This window comes from Colletotrichum fioriniae (assembly GCF_027942845.1).
Source record: "Colletotrichum fioriniae strain IMI 355084 chromosome Unknown scaffold_5, whole genome shotgun sequence".
Lineage (NCBI taxonomy): Eukaryota > Fungi > Ascomycota > Sordariomycetes > Glomerellales > Glomerellaceae > Colletotrichum > Colletotrichum fioriniae.
In genome coordinates this window covers 1,728,413-1,748,127 of record NW_027076841.1, presented here as the reverse complement: position 1 = coordinate 1,748,127, position 19,715 = coordinate 1,728,413, and the positions used below count along the sequence as shown (strand labels likewise).

The 19,715-nt window shown below is 53.4% G+C and overlaps 5 protein-coding genes across 5 annotated transcripts; 3 read left to right on the top strand and 2 right to left on the bottom strand.

The window, feature by feature from the left end:
- N0V96_005153 (uncharacterized protein) lies at positions 1-1,728 on the top strand (the record flags this gene model as incomplete). The annotated part of the gene is made up of 1 exon (XM_053191317.1): positions 1-1,728. The coding sequence occupies one exon, from the start codon at positions 1-3 to the stop codon at positions 1,726-1,728; it is 1,728 nt and encodes a 575-aa protein (XP_053051300.1).
- Positions 1,729-5,393: 3,665 nt separating this feature from the next.
- N0V96_005152 (uncharacterized protein) lies at positions 5,394-7,883 on the top strand (the record flags this gene model as incomplete). Its single annotated transcript, XM_053191316.1, has 2 exons — positions 5,394-5,501; positions 5,622-7,883. The coding sequence occupies 2 exons, from the start codon at positions 5,394-5,396 to the stop codon at positions 7,881-7,883; spliced, it is 2,370 nt and encodes a 789-aa protein (XP_053051299.1).
- An 806-nt stretch (positions 7,884-8,689) lies between these two features.
- Positions 8,690-12,174, bottom strand: N0V96_005151 (uncharacterized protein; the record flags this gene model as incomplete). Its single annotated transcript, XM_053191315.1, has 4 exons — positions 8,690-9,318; positions 9,378-10,034; positions 10,087-12,031; positions 12,121-12,174. The coding sequence occupies 4 exons, from the start codon at positions 12,172-12,174 to the stop codon at positions 8,690-8,692; spliced, it is 3,285 nt and encodes a 1,094-aa protein (XP_053051298.1).
- A 1,127-nt stretch (positions 12,175-13,301) lies between these two features.
- Positions 13,302-13,916, top strand: N0V96_005150 (uncharacterized protein; the record flags this gene model as incomplete). The annotated part of the gene is made up of 1 exon (XM_053191314.1): positions 13,302-13,916. The coding sequence occupies one exon, from the start codon at positions 13,302-13,304 to the stop codon at positions 13,914-13,916; it is 615 nt and encodes a 204-aa protein (XP_053051297.1).
- Positions 13,917-14,691: 775 nt separating this feature from the next.
- On the bottom strand, positions 14,692-16,404 carry STE7 (MAP kinase kinase (MEK); the record flags this gene model as incomplete). Its single annotated transcript, XM_053191313.1, has 4 exons — positions 14,692-15,279; positions 15,336-15,867; positions 15,919-16,076; positions 16,129-16,404. The coding sequence occupies 4 exons, from the start codon at positions 16,402-16,404 to the stop codon at positions 14,692-14,694; spliced, it is 1,554 nt and encodes a 517-aa protein (XP_053051296.1).
- Positions 16,405-19,715: the final 3,311 nt, after the last annotated feature.

Genomic DNA, 19,715 nt, shown 5'->3' with positions numbered 1-19,715 from the left:
ATGGCTTTCCATCAACCTACTCGGCGGCCTTCGCAGCAGCGTACTGCCTGCCCTGTGCAAGAGGAGGATCGCGACATTCCTCAACTTCACATTCAAGATCCTGCTGCTACCGATGCCTCCCACTCGTGGGTACTCTTCGAACCAGCCGATGACACGACGACAGCTTCTTCCTACCTCAGCGAAGAGGAAGAGTCGCTTCCCACACCGGGTCGATCAAGACTCAGTGACATTGGCAGCCTCAACACGTTCCTACATTCGGCCCGCGACACAGAATCCCGGCAGTCGGGAGTCCTGTCTAGTGCCATCGACGAAGAGTCAGTCGAGGACGATGCTGAACTCGACAGCCTCGACAGCCATCTCCCCGAGTTCAGGACGGTTCCAAGCCTTTACACACATTCTGCCGGTGCTGCTGGGGCGCAAAGTGTCCCCGTACTCCCTACACATGACGGCCTTGGCTCGTTCAGGCTAGACAACCCTGAGGTCCAGGAGCAGCTCTATGCGTTTGAGAGATTCAACCCCAGACATGTGCGAAGGCGTCGCGAGAGCCTTGAGCTAGCCCAGCTTGAGATGGAAATAGAGGAGGAACAGGAGACACACAAGATGCAGAGAATCGAAGCTTGGCGACTGGAGCAGAGTCGCATCTTGTTAGAAGAAATTAGTAGGGAGACCAGACGGCGACGGCAGTCCATGGTCTCAGTCAGGCCAACGGTGACGACAGAAGAAAAGAAGGCAGAGGATGTTGCAAGCTTAAGTGCTATCGGAAATGAAGACGATGCTGACAGCATGGACTGGCACTACGAGTCGACTGACACCCAGGACAATGAGCGGGGCCTGCTCGCCAGGATCACCCACAAGGTTCTCAACGACCTGGGCATCGACGAGAGGTTACTCTCAATCTTGCTTGGAGAGCAACTGCCGTCAGACGATGACTTGTCAACTACTCCCAAGACGGGCGCGGATTTATCCAACACACCCACACAACAATCCAATGACTCATCTTGGCAACTGCGGGCGTTGGATCGTGTCGCAAAAGAGCTTGGACTGATGGTCAATCAGCTTTCGCCGCATAGCCACCCTGGTGCCTTCTCGACTTACACTCGCATGCAGCAAATGCCCATTCCTTACGCAGGCCTGCCAGCTATACCAGAGTCGAGCGCTGATGCGGCAATGGCTCCCGTGGCACGAGAAGCATCGACCAAGATGCCCGAATTCCAGCCAACAATGGTTCAACACGCGCGCCCCATCAATATCCCCGCTACCCGGCCCCAGTTGGATCCTACCGTGCTTTTGACTAGGGATGAGTCAACCCCATTGCCTGCTACTTTTACCCAAGAGGAATGGGAACAAGACTTGGACGTCAACCTCGTCTTCAGGTACTTGCGATCCCGCTTCAGCTCGCGGTCGACGCCTTCATCTACTTTAACAACCGGTACTTCCCACCTTGCCACTTCAAGCACGCCAGACACAGCAGCTAAGGCCGCGCGGGTGCGCCAGCATCACCCGCTCGTCTCCCGGGCCCGACAGGTAGAGCGGAGGACCTTCAAGGCGACGACACCATCTAGCCCCGCCGCCATGAGACACGCCTCCAGCTGTGCGAGCCAAAGTACACGACGATCGGCGAGACGGAGCAGCGTTTCATCAAGGCACTATTGGGATATTGGAGGTTCTATCGGAACGGGATCAGTCATCGCTTCGGTGGGCCCGATGGGCAGCTGGGGCGAAGTCTGAGTAAATAAGGGCATCAACAATAGCTGGGAAGAGTCATTCATCTCATTTCTACTCTCTGCGGCCGGCTGCCACCGGCCATAAACGGGCGTCTGTTTACAATAGATGTATTACTATTCGGGTCAGCGGGAGTTATTGAGAACTGTCGCTTGTTTGACGGATATTGGGCACAGCATTAGCATATCATATCATGACGAGTAAGGGACTTAGAGCTACTAAGCATCTACAGATCATATAAACACTATTGAGTTTGCGTAATTGAAACGTCTTGGCTATTCATCTCAAATTGGTTACTTGCGTGATACCACTGGAGATTAATGGACTTTGTTATCTGATGATATTATCAGTGAATGATGCGTACACTGAGATATGGCCCCAGAATTGACGCTTGCCTGAAACGGTGAGAAAGACGTACCGGGAAAGGAACGAACCAGTCGTCCGGAACTCTGGCCGGTGGACCGGCTAGGCGGCGGCATATGTGGATCCTTGGCCCCGAGCGGGACGGGTCGAGTGACACAATCAAACTTGGCAACTAAGCCAACGAGTAACCTACCAGCCGTGCCAGCCTAGGTAGTCTACTGTCTGAGGCAGACGGAAGATGAAAGTGAGCTTGGGACAAACCATTCGCAATTCACAAAACTTGTCTCGACTCTTCGAAACGAACGATCGACAATGGATTATATCCCTCGAGGCTCGTCACAGTCTCCACCTTTAACCAGTCAGCGATGCAGCTGGACGCCATGCTGTGACTCGCATTTCCCAACGCCATGTTCACAGTTTCCTCTGCTGCGGTACTCCGTACACCTTACCATGTAATATGGAGAAAGGACTCATACTCAGTTGCAGCCAACGACGCACGGCGAGGCTTGACTCTGAGATTTGCACAACCTGACGACCTGGATCTTTTGGACAAGGCTGGCGGGCGATTCCTCACAGGCTGCTTTGCCTGAAAGCCAGTCATTTGATCGGGGCGCCTCGCGTACAGGGCGGGATCGCCGTGCGGGACCCCAGACTGACGCCTCACGGGTTTGCGAATGGATAGCATCATTGAGCGTCAGCCTAGCGTGTGCTTGTGTACTTGGTCTTTCTGGGGCATCAAACGAGTAACACCGGGGTCTTGGAAATCCAGGGTACGCAATACTCCGTACTGTCTGTCCCATCCATCTGTGTTGCTCATGTCCATTACGTTCCTCTATATCTGTCAGGTTTTATCAAGTGTCGCAATCAATTGCACGGAGAACGCGTGCTGCACCTCCTTCTTTGCTGTTTTTTTGCCGCCGTTCCCCAGACTTTGATCTCTGCTGAAATGTTTGGAAAAAAAGGAAGTTTTAGTGTATGGTCGATCCAGTCGCGTGCGTCAAATGAACGATAATGGCTCGGATTCTGTCCTTCCATCTCTGGAATGGAACGGCCATCGTAATCGTTGCTTCTTTGACCTACCCCTCCACAATGGCATACCCCTTGCTCTAAGTGCTCGTCGTGGTCCCCACGCTGTTTGGAACTAAGAAGCAGGACTAGGGGCTGATCTCAAGGTCACGAGAAGAGAAACGACTCCTGGTCGATGGTATCAGAAACGCTGTGAAGATTGGAGTCGCGACTCTCAAAGATACAAAGATCCCCGGTCATGCAGAGTTGCGGTGGGAAAGAGGCTGGCGTGGGAAAGTACCTACTCCGTACTGCGGTATGGGAGGGACAGGAGAGGGGGGGCCGAGTCACTCGAAGTTGGCGTTAAACCAATGGGATGTTTCCGCTGGATGCCAATCGGGGCTCCGAGGACGTGGAGCTTGCAAGGATACGCGGGCGGGGCCACACGCCGAACACTTAAACCCATGACAGGCAAGCAAGACGAAGACGCGTTTCTGGCCTTCGACATCCAATCACTCCTAATCCTTGCACCTTTCTTTTTTCTGCTGTCTCTTCCCCCTGCTTCTTAGTCTGCTGGCCTGCTCTCGCGCCTGCTGTGGGCATCCATTGCCTCCCAGGCAAGTTCTCATGGTGCCATGGAAGCCTGCAACAGGCCTGGCCGGTTAAGAAACTGCGCGGCAGAAGCGCCCAAGCAGCACGGTAGCTTTCCAGGCTCGCTAAGGTAGCTCCAGACTTGCACCAAAGCCCATCACATCACTTACTTTATCGAGAGAGTTGAGAGGCGTCCACTGAGTTATTGTGTAGTGTACGACATGGCGCGCAGCGTGGGATATCCATATGCAAGCGAAATCCTACAACATCAGGCACACCAACACACACACACACATACCTACAATACTTAGTCCGTTAGTCTTATGCCGCATCACAGCTTGAATTGCCGCCATCTCAACGCAATTCACACCGCAGCTTATACGAACACACAAAGCGTTTACCTGATTCCAATAGAGATCAAACGGCAGCCTTAGGACAGCAGTCGAGATATCAGAGACCCTTGCAACCTTTTTCGAGTCATTCCTGCCAACTTGCATAAGCCCACTCGCTTCGCTAATACACTGTGACCTCGAGAAAACGGTACCGTCCAGTAAACCTGAGCGAAGCTTGCCGTGCTGCATTGAACTTGTTTCTCTTCTCCACCTTTTCGCATGCCTCGTTCCTAATTACCCGTCTCCCTCGTTCCCGGTTACTTGTCGCGCATTTCCCTTCCAGCGCTATCTCAGGTTCCCACCTCCTACGCCTCGATTAGCCCATCCGCCCATCAACCAGCGCCCAGGTTCCTCGGTCGTGCTTGTGCTGCCCAATCCAGTAACCGCCTCACTTTCTATCAACAACATCTCCCCCACCACTCAATCGTTCGCCAGTCTCGTCCGCCTGCTGCATCACTTGATCCGCGCAATTCTTCACCAAACCGGCGCATGCAGATATAAATAAGACGAAGCTTCTCGCGAATCCGACTTTTCCTTCCCGACTTGTTATACATATATTCCGTCACGGGTGCGTGTTGCGGCCTGAGGGTTTCCCCAGTCGGCTTGCGAGTGCCAGCTTCAATCCAGGACATAGCTCCCATTATTGGACAGAGGATAGAGGGCTAACTACCACAGCAGCTGCAATGTTCTAGGTCTCTCGGATTGCGACCCAGCTGGGCCCTGGTTTGGGCCGCGCAGGCATTTCCTTCGTCTCGTTTCAATCAACTTCCTCCATCACACCGATACCGACCTACAATACCAACATCGTCGACCTCTCATCCCAGCTCACCGGGACCCAAGCTCCCGCGCCATCCCATCGCCGTCCGAACATCTCTCCGGCCTCCCCGATGAGCATTGCTGCCGCCAATGGCAACAACACCCTTTGACCCCCCTCTGCCGGGCTCCTCATTCTTCGATATCTACAACGATGGCGCTGCCCAGCGCAACACTGTCCAACTTCCTGGAGGAGCATGTAACTACGTGGATTTAACACCTGGCGCCAACGGAGCGAAGTGCGGATGCCGTCGATTCTGGAGTCGCTTCGCCGCCGGGAAGGCGTATACGGATAGCCTGGGATCTGATAACTCCGTCTGGTGCATGTGTTCGCATCACGCCTGCTTCCACGATGATGGACGCGCCGCGAGCGAGGCTCCAGCACCCGCGCCCGTGTCTGCGCCCACCCCCACCCCCATCACCCACGTTCCTCGCCAGGAGAATGAGAGACCAAGGATGTCCAGGGAACCACTTAGCCCGGTACAATTGCCAGATATGTCGTTTCGTATGCCCGCCGGATATCCCCCGACAATGGACTTCATGAACCTGGATACTGCCATGGCTATATCTCCGAGCAAGCCCGAGGAACCCAGGCCGCCCCGTAATATGGACCATGTTAGCCAGCGCCCGGAGTCTACTTTACAAGATACGTTAAGCTGGGGCGATTTTATCCAGTCCCAGCCCGGAAATGGTTCTACTTCGTTACCACCAATACCAGTCCAATGCCTAATGCAGTCTCAGCCCAGCTCGACAACATCTTCCAGCCAGGCTCGTTATCTTCGTCCGTTCTCTGGGAAAGGTCTCCAAACACTTAGTGGTGTTGCTACTTCTAATGTGCAATCTCTACGGAAGGACAGACTCCAGGATGTCATCACTTCTGCCCCACAGGATCAACTTACCAAGGACGACGACGCCAGCGCTATGGTTATCCACAGTGATCATGGTGCAGACACTCCGAGGGCTCTGTCTCCCTGCGTTCGAAAGGACGATGCTGTCTTTGCTGGACCTTCCCGCGATACGTTTCGCCATTTATCGGATACAGTTCAAGGCCACGAGCACCGTCTCGAGAGACTCGAAAATGTTTCATTTTCCGCTGCCGGGCACGATGAGTGTCATGAGAAGCATGATGCCACGGATCTCCGAGTGACTGACCTTGAAGTTCGCTTCGAGGAAGTTGAAAAGCTCATTCATGATAACGGCAGTGTTGTAGGTCGCCTCGCCGATCGACAGACGTTTGACGAATCTACCAACAGCGTTGTTTCTGTCGCTACGAGTACGACTACTGCGCGAGCCGGCCATTCCGGCGAAATCTTTAGCCAGATTCAGACGCTGCAGTCTCAGATCCTCCAGCTTCAGTCACAGCTTCCCACGCTCACTCGGCCATGGGAAATTGAAGTCGTGTATCTGCCTTTTCCACTGAGGAGGGTCTGGGTGGAGCTGCAGGATTTCAAATCCGATGGTCCTTCGAGCTTGGATGAATGGACTCAGATGCCCAACACCATGAGCTCTCACACACTTAGAGCACAGTCACCTTTCTGCGCAGAATGGGCAGATCCTGGAAATGACTACGCGTGGTTGATGGCAAAGGCCTGTAGTCCTACCAGTATCATCAATAGCCGACTCAAAAGCCGCGGCCTAGTGCGCACCATTTCTGTCAGAGGGTCAGACGCACGAAGCGTCCAGGCAGCGATTCATACTGCGTTCGGCATCACCTTCACCGAACTTTCTGGCAGTACTCGTTTAGCCTCACGTCGGCGCAGCCTCGACAATAAGACAAGTCGCTTTTTAGGCCTGCAGCAACCATGGGTACCGCTCCGCAAGATCCACAAAGACTCCCGCCTCCGGTTCTTGACGCCAGCAGAGATGGTTACGCCTGCCCTTTGGGACGTGTCGTTTCTCAACTCTGTAATCATGCGATCCTCTGAGCCGCGGCTGTTCATCACGCAGCCCGAGGCCTATCTCCAAGATCTGCCGTCATATGAGAGTGGTTGGAGTTGGCAACGCCTTCGCGAAATGAGCCGTTTCTACCCCGATTCTCAGGCTACTCAGGAGGTCCCCGAAGCCGACGCGAAAGAGGATCACTGGACATGGAATGATCACCTTGACGAAACCGCGAGCGCGCCATCTTCTATGAGTATGCGTCAAGCTGGTCAGCGAGTTTCGGCATCTCCTTCGCTACATCATATTGCGATTCAGTCTTCGATGCGATCATCCAGTCCCATGGCAGCCCGTGGCCAAACCCCTGTGAGGGACGGAAGGATCACAAAGCCACCGTACATTCGCACCGCCTCGCTGCCTCCCTCAGTCTCGGCCAACATGTCGCCGTCGCAGATCAAGCGCCGTGTATCATCATTTGGCCAGAGGGCAGCTGTTCCAGTCCGACCCAACCCTCCCAACATTTCGACTGCTTACAAGCGGCGCCGCACGACTCGTTCGCCGAGCCGCCCTCTCAACACCCCTCGATGGACAGTGTCGCCAAGCCCGATGCCCGGTGTCATTCCCTCCGATGAGCGTCACCCGTCAACCCGTGGCATCACGCCCCATTACTATGCGACCCCGTACAGTAACGCACCGCTGGGCGAGACCCGTCCGCGGGGTACGGGCGTCGTGGTGGATGATACTCCCGCCGACGATGACGAAAATCTTGATCCGGATTACGGAAGCACCAACCCTTACGATGATGACGACGACAGCGACTACAGCATCGAGATGGTAGCTCACGTGCCACCGGATCGGGAAGGTGACTCATCGTTCTCGCGGCAGGTTCATCTGCCTGAGGATGAGCCTTGGCCCGGCATCGAGGACCAAGAGCACATGTCCGACGGCGAGAATATTGACCCGCTCTTCTCGCCGACGGCCGAGGACGACGTTCACTCGGAGGTGAGCAGCCAGCCGTCCGAGTATCCCAGCACGCAGCGTGGCTGGCAAGTGCCTGGCGCCGATGACGGCGTAGGCTTTCGTATCCACGAAGACGCCGATCGGATGCTGCATGGCTGAAACTAGGCGTTATCTGATGCTACCATGTTTCCATATACGTTGCTATTTGTTTTATTTTGACGAAGATGACGCAGCGAGTTTGGGAGTTCAAGGCTGTTTTTATACAAACAGCGTATGTGTGTGGTGTGTCTATTATTCGGCGTTTACAAGGCAGCTTTGTCTATGGCATGGCGTTCAGATGGCGCTAGGTTGCATGCTTCTTTTGTCCCCCTGTCGTCTGATGACCTATGAGGGCTTGATATGTAGTGAAGGTCGGCGACGGAAGGTGGCTCATCAGATTGGGTTGTCAGGTAGAAAAGATGGGAAAAGCGTCGTGTATTGTGCCATCAAGGACGTGGTTGTCGCCATGCCTAGCGAGCTGGGATAGCTCGCAATCTACACTTTTCTTGTTATTGTACAGCTAGAATAGCAATAACTCCAATACTACAACTATATCATATCACATCAGAATCTCCTAGCCGGGATGAAGAAGCATGGTAGAAAGCCTCAATCTAGAGAGCTGAGAGTGGGTTTAACAATGTTCAATGACTACTACTACGACTACTTGTATATATGTATGCCTTGTAACCCATGCTCTCGTCGCTCTCGAGCCCAGAAGCCCTTTGAAAGGTATCCCTAGTAGTGTATATATATTTAGTTGGAACCAAACGCCATGCCTTTTTCGTCAAGTCAATCAGTCAGTGAGTCCGTCCAGTCACCCCTTTTTGTTTGGTTCATATTCACTGTCTCAATCTCTACTGCTTTCCTGCCACCGCCACTTCTCTACCAGTAACGTCCTTTTCTTTTTCTATATTTATGAGAGAGTTTCACTGCAGCAAAAGCGCTTCCGTGTTGAGCACGCCAAAGAGGTTCTCAATCTCTCTCTGCACGTATTCGAGCTCCTGCGCGACCTGGGCCGTGACCAAGGTGTACGCGTACAACAGAGCAAAGTCCTTCTCTTCCAACACCACGCCATTCTTGGTAATCTGGTTGTTGTTGTTGCTGCTATTGCTGTTGTTATTGCTGCCGACATTGCCATTCCCATTGCCGTTCTCCTCCTGCCGCTGCTCCTCAAAGTCATTCCCAACTATGGGGGAAGGAGGCTGGTGCTCCTTGCGGAACTGGTAAATCTTGCCCAGCAGCCGGTCCTTGTTGCCCACCACTGACGGGATCGCATCGGTGAGCGGGTATTCTAACATCATGGAGCTTGCGAGCACCTGGAACACGTGGCAGATGCGGTCGCAAAGCTGTGCGCGCTCTGGTGCCGTGTACTCGAGCAGAGCTCGTTCGCCGGCGGACAGCTGCCCCCTTCTGGAGGTCACGAGCCGCATGGCGTGAAACCCGTCGAGAATCTTGCTGGTAGACTGCATGATGCGGCCATAGGCGGCATCAGGGAAGGGGCCACGGAGTTCGAACTCGCTCTTTGCGGAATTACGCAAGGCTTCGAGCTTGAAGGCTGTTATCTATGTCAGCGATATCCTTTATTCTGGAGTCAAGGGAGTATAGGTCTCTTACCATAGCGTTGCAGTGCTTGCTCTTCTCCGGCTTTCATGTACGACCTCGTGTTGTCGCTTCGGAGCAGAATAGCCAGCGGTCCTCTCTTCCAGATGAGACCAAGCTGGAGATATAGTACTGATAAACCTTCCTTGAACTTCTTCCTGCCCGAGATGGGCCAGATTGCCCGGCAAACAAAGATACCCCATAGGATACCCAGAGACACCGCAACGAATCTGTGGTAGACAATTTCAAACATCAAAGGGTTGGAACCACCCTCATCGTCATCGTCATCATCCACCTTTTGTGACAACGAATAGGCGTAGAGAACAGTGACGTTCCAGGCTAGAAGCGTAATCCTACCGAAGGGGGCATTGTTCTTGACGAGCATCATGTAGAAACTGAAGAAGCTGACCATCCAACCCAGGAACGCGAGAACGACCCCGTTTCCTTGACTGATGGCCCACGCCGTCAAAGAAAAGGTAGCTCCGGCAATGGTGCCAATGAACCTTGCGGTGCCCGTAGTGTTGGCTGCTCCCACAGTCATAGACGCGACAATCATGAAAGATAGCAAGCCCCACTCGCCTCGCCAGTGCTGATACGTCGGTCTCGTTGCCGGAATGAAAGCACATGCTGCCCAGAGCATCGCTCCAAAGCCTACTTTGACACCAAATCGGACTGCCAAAATCATTAGCTGAGCCTAAGCGCTATCTGTGTACTAATCACTTACTGTCATCGCGAGCCAAAACTCTCAACCCCTTGAGAAGCTGCTGCGAGAAAAATCTCATAATCATACTCGCGTTGGGAGCAGCATCCCAGCTAAAAGTATCTCTGCGCTTTATCATCGTATCGGGAATGCCCCTGGGAAGAGCCGATTTCCTGATGGCACGAACAGGCTGCTCAGGAGGCTCCATAGGTTGATGTAACAGACGCTCAGTATCCAGGTTGCTAGGGTCGGATTCCTTGGGCTGAGCGGGCGAGGAGAAGTACTTCCAAACCTTCAACCAGTTCCAGCTGCGGGAGCCCATCTCACGATTATACTTGAGATCTTCCAAGGCTGTCAGGTATGCATCAATATCCTCTGCCACATGCTGCAGACTGAAACTGAAATGTCCGCAGGCGGCCGCAACTTCCTCAATGTCTGCTTGAATCTTCTCTGACCTCGCTCGACCCAGCTCGATACTAGTGTAGAGCTCTTGCAGGGCATGAGTTCTCGCGTTGCTGTACAGCGCCATCGCGTCCTGTAAGCTATGCTTAAAGTGAGGATTAACTGTGATCTTGGAGTCTGCCCCTTTTGCAAAAGCTTGCTCTCTGAGGATCTCCGAAAGAGTGTACGCCAGAGACTTCATCGAGGGGCCCAGCAGCGCTATGAAAAGCTCAAAGATCTCTGACGGTGAGCGGAAAGTAGGAAGTGGTGCTGGAGGACCGTCTGGGGTTGCCTCGGGGCTTGGGTGGCTATCCAGATCATCGTCGTACTCGTCATCTTCCTCGATCGATGCTAGTGTTGCGAACCGATCCCGAGCACCCTTGAGGTATTGGGACATGGCGCGAGACAGCGTTGGTGAGAACACCGTGCTTCCGGGAGACAGCTGTCCGCCCATGGGATCTTGTGGCATCTCCTTGAGCAAGGCAAACTGCGTGTTCGCCGCACTTCTCAAACCTCCTATGGCTTGCGAGAGTGATTCCAACGACTTGACGAGATTCTTTTCCAGGTTGTAGATTTTCTCCCGTCCAAGAACCCAGTGTTCCAACTTCGACTCCCTAAGATTCTTCGTCATCTTCCCATACGTCGTTTTGTACAGTCTCGCAACCTGACCAAAGTCTCCCGACATAATCTCGTTCTCAGACCCGTTCAGAAAGCCACGAGTGATCATAGAGAGCATGTCTGCAAGTGATACGGCAGCCGAGTTCATCGAGGAACGCAAAAGGGCCCGTGCCGACACCCTCCAGACAAAGAAGTTGACCGTTGCCGTGATTGTAATGCCGATAGCCAACATCTTAAGTACTTGCACAATCTTGGCTTCGGAAAAATGCCCTTCGTGGATTGCTTCCTCTCTAGTGACCACGGCAATGATGGCAATCGAAGAAAGGGTACATCCCACGTTGACCAAGGGATTGTTCAGCCTTTGCTTCACCCACCCGATAAAACCCATGCCGCCGCCGATGCAGAACGTCAAGATGAGAACGTGAGACAGGGGAATGAGCCCAAGCTGCCCTCCTACCACAACAGAAAAGGCCATGGCGAGGCAGGATATGATCTCGGCATACAGGACGGCGATGGTAGCAATGGCTACGGCCTCGACCATGGAACCCCACGTGCGACTGGCGTGGAAATAGACCGTCAAAGTCGCGACGACGTGCTTCCCGTCAGGCTTGCCCAAGAAAGCCGAGATGGGCGAGAGGAACGTCGCCATACTAGCCAACAGATATGCCAAGGTACACTTCAGCACGCCCTTACCCGCCGGAGACATGAGCCAGTCCCAGAGGTGCAGGGCACTGGTCTTGATATTATGCTTGACCACATTGAGAGACTCGCCCGTCGACTCAGCGGCCAAGAGGGATCGGTATCCGTTTACTTCGGGTGGGGGTATCTCGATGCTCGATCCGCGGAGAGAGAACTGGCGGCGGCTGCGTTCGCCGGTGCCTGGGACGATGAAGGTGCCATTTCGGAGCTTCTAGAATCACACCGCGCGGTCAGCTATGAGTTGCGCAACACCAGCCTGCAAGCTTCAACCAAGAGGGACGATGGGCCGATTCAACTCACGCTCCGTTTCGAGGGCCGCCTAGGTGGCCATTGGTTGTTATTCGACGAGCTCATCACGGTTGGGTGTTGCGCATCACCCAAATGTCAGCCGTGTTGGAGCAGTCGGTCTAGTTGCGCTCAACAATGGAGCTCGCAGAAGCTTGTCTAACAAAGGTTCTTTTTCTAGGTTGGAGCAATAGGGATGAACTTGTGGTGCCCTCTGTATGTTTTGTTGTACGTAAGAAAAAACGATAGATAATAGCTGTCAGACACAGACAGACCTACTGCCAACTGCAAAGGCGTCTAAACAAAATTCCCAACGACCGAGCATCCGCGACACACTGGCACTGGTCTAAATTGCTGCAGGTTGGGCGTCGCCACATGGAAAGCTTCTCCCACCAGCAGTACACCAGACCTCTCTTGCCTCGCAGAAGATTCGCGCCGACCATTCACATCCCTAGACCCATGTCATCTGCCCGGCTGGGATCCGGAATTGTGCAACATTTCAGTCAGTCAGCCGGCACTGTGTTCCCACTCCCTGATTCCCCATCCAGCCCAGTGTGGGGTTTTGCGCAATCGCCGCCTACCTATCTCACACTAGTTAAGCCCGCAAGACGCATTCCCGACTCGCTGTCATCGATCTGGTGCGGGTGTGTGTACGTACTCTTCCGTCTTAGTTGAGGGCAAAACGACTCATCGCTACAACTCCTCGATAGAAGGTATCGCAACCACAGTAAACTCAATCTCAAAGTCGGGAAATCCTAACCGTCGTCTTGCAGTTGGTATCAGGTTTCGGCAACACCAGATCTTCTCCCATGAAGAAATTCATCTCCAGAATGGTTACACACGCTCCCCGGCAATTCGCCCCATTGAAGCCAGGCGCTGCAGCAAACTCAACTGCACCTCGACTCCAAGGCATTGTGTTCGATGTTGATGGAACATTATGGTATGTTCTCAGACGTCTTATTACTTGTGGTCTTCGAATTTTCCTCATTTGGTATTTTATTCAAACTCGACTTTGGCGTTTCCGCTAGAGCAGAACTGCTTCAGCCTCAGCGGGTGGTTGTCCCGATAAGAGTCCATGAGTAGGCCAAAAAGATGCTTTACATTTGAAATCCTACAAATTCATTAGATACTCTTACAAGCCGCATCTACTTCCTCAGGAACTTTGCTGACTATCACCAAGTGAACCTCAAACGTACATGTTTGGCGAGATGCGTCAAGCCCTCGGCATCACGAAGAAAGTAGACATTCTCGACCACGTCTACTCTCTCCCCACGAAGGAGGAGCAGGAGACAGCAATGGAGTCCATACGCCACATCGAGCGTACGGCCATGGCCTCTCAGGTTGCCCAGCCGGGCCTCGTGGAGCTCATGTCCTATCTCGACAGCCGCGGCGTCCGCAAGGGCATCTGCACCCGCAACTTCGACGCTCCCGTCGCACACCTTCTCGGAAAGTTCCTCGAGGGGTCACTGTTTGAGCCCATTGTCACCCGCGACTTTCGTCCGCCAAAGCCAGATCCCGCCGGGATCCTGCATATTGCACGAAACTGGGGTCTTGTCAAAGAAGGAAACAACTTGGCTGACGCCAAGGACACGACCGTCGGCGACGGCAGTGAGTTGATCATGGTTGGAGACTCGATTGATGACATGACGGCTGGGCGAAGAGCTGGCGCGGCGACAGTGCTTCTTGCCAACGATGTCAATGCGCATCTGGTCGACCACGAGCACACTGACTTGGTGATCCGTCGATTAGACGAGCTGATTCCTATCCTCGAGGAGGGTTTTAGCAGCAGGGAACCAGTATCATCAACATAAAAGAGACGCAGGAGTAGAGACTAGGCGGCAGCTTGTCTACTGTCACTTTCATGTCTATTTAGAAAAAGTTCAAGAGAGTATAAGACACCATGGTCTAGACAGGCAGGACGATTGCTCAATCATTCGTCTCTCTGTCTCATTGGCACATCAGCCACTGTTGAACCCATCCTCCAAGTTTGCTAGATACATGGTACCCTATGTGAAAGGCCTTTTGTGTCGAAATATCCCTCCTGTCTTGATTGCGATCGATGACGAATGCTCTGTGCAGGCTTTCTAGAAAGACTCAACTAACAGGCCTTCCTAGGGTGCGTGACGCCCTGAGATTCCCGAAGTCTGCAGAAGAACGACATCCATACCTGCGCCGAGTGATGCTGATGAAAAGAGGGTAAGAAGATTCCTTACGACCGAGTCGACACATCTCGCCGCTGGGACTTGATATACGAGGTTTTGCCCCAGCTTTGCTACGCGTCTAGATGAAGGGGTCTTCTAAGCCAGCGACGTTGTCATCGCGACGCGTCCTGCGGTTTCTGTTATCGGGCATGTCCATCTTCTGAGACGAGTAGATCGGAGCTGATGCGATGGCCCGTTGAACCCGTTCGTCAGATGCTGGTCGGAAAGCCATCTGCGTAGAGATATTGCAAGTTCTTGGTCCCTGGCTGAAAGATGGATGTGGCTGTTGTAGCGAAATGGCGCGAGTTGATGCTCTATTATGCAGCGGATGAGCTTGGCGGGGTTGCGGCCCAACGCTATGCGAATAGTCGAAGCCCTCCTGCGACTAGTTGGAGGTGCCGTTGTACACATCACTTGCGTAACTTCTGGGCGCCGGAGGCATGCCAAAGGTAGCTTGTCTCCGGTTCTCTCTTCTCGGATCATCAGGTGTGCCCTTCCGAGGAGGGGCCGGGGGTAGAGGCCCGCCAGGGGCCGGGCGAACAGGCAGGCTAAACGACGCAGCATTGGCGCTCACCGGACCAGCACTGTTTGGATACTCGCCAACCTTGGGTATCGAGTTGGTGGTAACAATCCTCTGTCCCATCCCAGGATGGCCACCCGGCTGTCTACTGCTCATTGTGTTGAGTCCATTCCTAGTGGGAGAGCGGTTGGAGTGACTGGCGGGTTCTCTCGGAGAGATAATGCCAGCGCCGGCGATAGGAATTTCTCCTGAAGTAGGCGTGTCTAGGGATCGGTCGTTTCCAGAACCGCCGTGATATGTTGGGGAATCATTGGAGTTGAGCAGATCGCGTGTTGCTGGAGAAAGCTGGGGCGCCAAGTGAGACTTGCGATTGTCCCTCTCCATCATACCAACCGCCCATTCTCTTAGGTCTACTGGTGTTCTCTTTGCAGCTTGGACGAACGGATCACGGTCCTGATGGGGAAATATGTAAGCGGCACGGTTGATTCATGTTGGGGGGATACACTTACAAAGAGCTCCTGAGGGGTAGGCCGCTCGTCGGGAACCTTGGACAGACACTTTTGAATCATGTCTTCCAAAATCGAAGGGAAGGCATCGCTCTTGGGTAGCCTAGGCGCGGGCTCGTGGACGATTTGCTGCAAAAGATCCAGAATACCGGCGGGTGCGCACTCGCCGTCCGAGAGTTGCTCGCTTGCGTTGAAAGGAAACTTTCCAATGGCCATCTCCATGATGGTCAGACCGAAACTCCACACATCTGACTTGACCGTGTACTTCTCGCCCTGGATTCGCTCGGGTGCCATGTACGTTGAAGTTCCCACAAACGTATCAGCAACAGAGTTAATGAGCTCTCCAGACACGCCAAAATCGCAAAGCTTGATGCTTCCCCTAGAATTTACCAAAATATTGGACGGCTTGATGTCTCTGTGCATGATATGGTGCTTCGAGTAGAGGTAGGTCAAGCCTCCCAAGGTAGCCACGGCAATCTTTCCGAGGACATCCACTCGAACAGGTCCAAAGACCTTGGATACCCGATCCAAAGCACTGCGAGACACGTTAGCCACGGTAGTTGAGGTATACTAGACACTCGCTTACCCAACGTCCATGTACTCCATACACATAATGACGTCGTTGTGGTCGTTGAGAAAGGCTCCGTAAAAGTTGACAATATACTCGGACGAGCAGCCGTGCATAATCTGAAGTTCACGCACAATGCGCTTGCGCATTTCTTTCTTGGCTTCCACGTGGATGACCTGATGTTGGTGAGTACTTGGCCTTCTAAACGGGACAATAGTGATGACCAACTTTTCGTGCCATGACAGTTCCGGTAAGAACATGCTTGACTTTGCTGACGGTGCCTCCGTTTCCTGAACCGAGCTCCTTCAGAATCTCTAGGTCCTCTGGTCGCAGATCCAGCTTGTACTCGATGCCAATCTCCAACTGTGCCGACTGATCACCGCCATCCTTATCGCGGTGACTGCTGGTCTCGGCGGTCGGTGGAGGCTTGGGCGCAGCAGGTGTCAAGGCCAGGCCTTTGACGTTCTTGCGCTTCATAGAGCGAGGCGCGAAGGGGTCAGCCATTTTGGGCTAACAGGTCTCTCGGTTACAGACTCGTAATGCGGAAAACCGAAAGTGAAGCTGGGATACGCCAGCAGTTACAACGACGAACAGGTGTATGTCATGCCCTGTTGACGCTGTAGTAGATTGCCACACCCTCCAATGTGTGTGGTCTCCTGCGCTGCTACTAAAGCTGTGCTTTGCCGTCTCGGATCGTCGGGAATTGTGATTCGCGTGTTGGGTAGTGTTCGTACACGGCTTGGACAGGGTCGAATCGCTAGTGCCGAAGACAGATGACAGAAACCACCGGTCTCGTGTAATCAAATACCAAAGACTGGCCTGTCACTGTAGAGGAATCGCGCAATCGGGGTTGCCTCGGGAAACAGGAGGAGAAAAGGCGAGCTGCTGCGAAGGTTCGTTGATGCTCGGCGGGCAAAGGTTGAGTTTAATATCGCTTTGGCGGAAGAAGCGATGGACGATATCCGAGGTCGACGACTGCGTGTAAGAAAGGAGAAGGAGGAAGAGGGGCGTAGACGACTCGAAATTTATTGGTGTGATTGTTCTCGATGGCGTCCCCGTTTCGGCCAAGGTGGGGTTGGAAGGTAAGGTAGGGAGGCGACTCCGAGAAATGGCGAGGGGGGAGGGGTAAACGAGCAAGAAATAGGCAACGTGCTCCGTGTCGCTGGATAGGAGTAAATGAGAGGGCCTCGTAGAAGTAAATGAGGTTGCTCTCGATAGGTAAACGGGCGGAACGTGGGTCGCGGGTCAGGATGGTTAAAAAGAGGATGACGGGGAGGGGATGAATGGGTGGGTGGAAGAGAAAGTAAAGCAGTAGAATAACGGACCAGTTTCGAGCGCTTGGAGAACAAGACGCAGGTGCAGTAATCGACGTGAGAGGTGAAGAGCAAGTGGTGTCAGATCAAACAAAGGTTCGTTCTGCCACACAAACATCCAAAGCAGAACAGACCTGAGGTGCCCGGGTGCGATGGAGTGGTAGACCCCCAGCTACCTTAGAGCGCAGTGGTGCACCCAGTGGAGGGGGAAAGGTACCTTACCTCCACTTACCCGTGGAAGGAGGACGTCCTGGGAGGTGGCAGGAACAGCCCACAAGAATCACGGTCCAGTCCGGTCCCGTCCAGTCTAGTGTCGAGACGCGGGTCTCCAGCACACCCCAAGTCGACAAATGAGGGCTCAGAAATGGTTTCGGATCACACAGCGCGGCTGTATCTGTTTAAGACCTGAACCTGGGCCAACCGGGGGCGGCATCCCCTCCAGGTTCTAATCCGCGCTCCAGTAGCGAGAGCGACGGTTACTCGTCCGTAAGTCTTCCAGGCCTTTCCCACCTTGGTCTCGGTCCGTTCAGGGCAGGTTTGGTCACTTGTGTCGTTTCTACTGCTTTCCTTGCTGGCCAGCCGACGCTACGCTACATCGTTTCTGCCTCCTTCTCGAGTTGAGACTGGACGTCTCTTTGGCTTCTTGGTTCGTCAGCTTCTTGGTTTCCTAGTGTTGCAGTTCGCGGTTTCCTTTCTCTGCGACAATGGCGGATACGATACAAAAGCGCCCCACCAACATCCACGGTACTGTATCCGAATAAAGCGACGGACACTTCTCCTTACCACTATCTACACTAGTAAAGCCAAGTACCCAAAGTTCCCAACGTGCCTTAGCTAAGGTCAGATGCAGAGTGGCTGGGGTCAGCGACGGAGAACAACAAGAGGACCCAAACGGGCCACAGCCCAGCACTAGCCCGGGCCAGTGTTTTAGAGACGTCGAGACCCAGCTCCGGAGTACGGGATAGAGGTGACTTGACGCACGTTTTAGAGCTACAGTAGCAGCCAAACGTCTGAATCCTCTAGGGGACCTTGCAGTTCCGTGGAGCCATCGACAACCCTGGGTTGGCGACTGAGGGGTCTCTGGACTGGTCCGTCCAGGGAAGGACCTCCTATTTTACCTCACCTCAACGTAAGATATCGGATCCGTGATTCTTCTTCTCCAGCACAGACTCGATCCACCTCACTCTGTGTAGTGTACTCCGTATACGAACCGGGGACCGACGGCTAACCTTTTCTCTACTTAGGCTGCAGCTTCCCATCAATATAGCAGGCTGTCAGGGAGCAAGCCAAACAGACAAGTTCGACTACGACTTGAGAAGAACTGAATACCTTTACTCTCTGGCCTGCCGCTGTACCCGCCTGCATTTTTGACACCGTTGGTCTCAAACCATTGCCACAACATGGCAGAGACAGCGGAGAAGAAAAGAAAAAAAATAAGCAGTACGGGAGTGCAGATCTACACGCCAATCAAAGACAACTGCCCTTTCTCTCATCTAAATTTATCTGCTCCCATTCGTTCCTACAAGCATCCGTACCATCCTTCAGTGATCGTCTTCGATTCCTCCCTTCGCCCTTTATGAAGCAGTCAAGTCCAATTGCGTCGCCGTCTCCTTCACCCTTTCAACCGGTCAGTCAAGTTCATGACAGGGGCTAGGAGTCGTCTGGGCACTTCATATAAGCCGGTGGGCTGCCCTGCTGGGTGTAATGAGGCAACTCGAGCCAACGATGGTGAGGCATTGAAGAAATTCCACTTCGTTCTGTACCAGGGCCTTGAGTCGCAAAACGGTCTGGTGTCTCAGTGTCTTGCCGCCCGCCCTCATTGCCCCTCCCACACCAACCAACAAGCCTCAATTGTCTGTGTGTCTGGTCTGTTCTGCTTCCCGACAGGCTCCTGATGGCTGCCCAAGCGCGGGAATGTGCCATGAAATGCTGCATGACGGGTTCATGGCTTGCTAGTTTGTCGTTGGCTGCAAAATGCGCTTCCCTGCGGCGCCAACGTATGTGTCATGTTGACAGACAAAGATGAAAACTCTTGAAAGGATCCTCCCTCTCGATTTTCTGTTTATGCTGCTGGTGTCAACTGTGAACTCGAAACAGTATCATGGATGTCCTATCGCATAGGGTTGACAGATTCTTTGCACTCCCTCTGCCTCCGCACAATTAGCAAGTCACTGGAGTTTGCTGCGTTCGTGAGGCAACAGCTGGAACGAGTAGGAACACGCTGACTATAGGCAACCCAAAGGCCGGTTAGCTAAACGCTCACAGACCACTACAGGTTGCTGTTTACCCCTAGTATCGATCATTGCAAGAAGCTTCCCGTTGTTCAGGTGAGCTACATGAGCTGGCCGCCGTCCCAAGAAATAGTCACTGAAGCTTCATGATTCTCTGAAGCATGCTCGAGTTGACGCAGTGACCCTTCTCAATGAGACCATATCGGGTACATAGAGTCATGGGCGACGACTTGGAATAGCGGGATGTGGATAAATCAGCCCAGGATAGCTA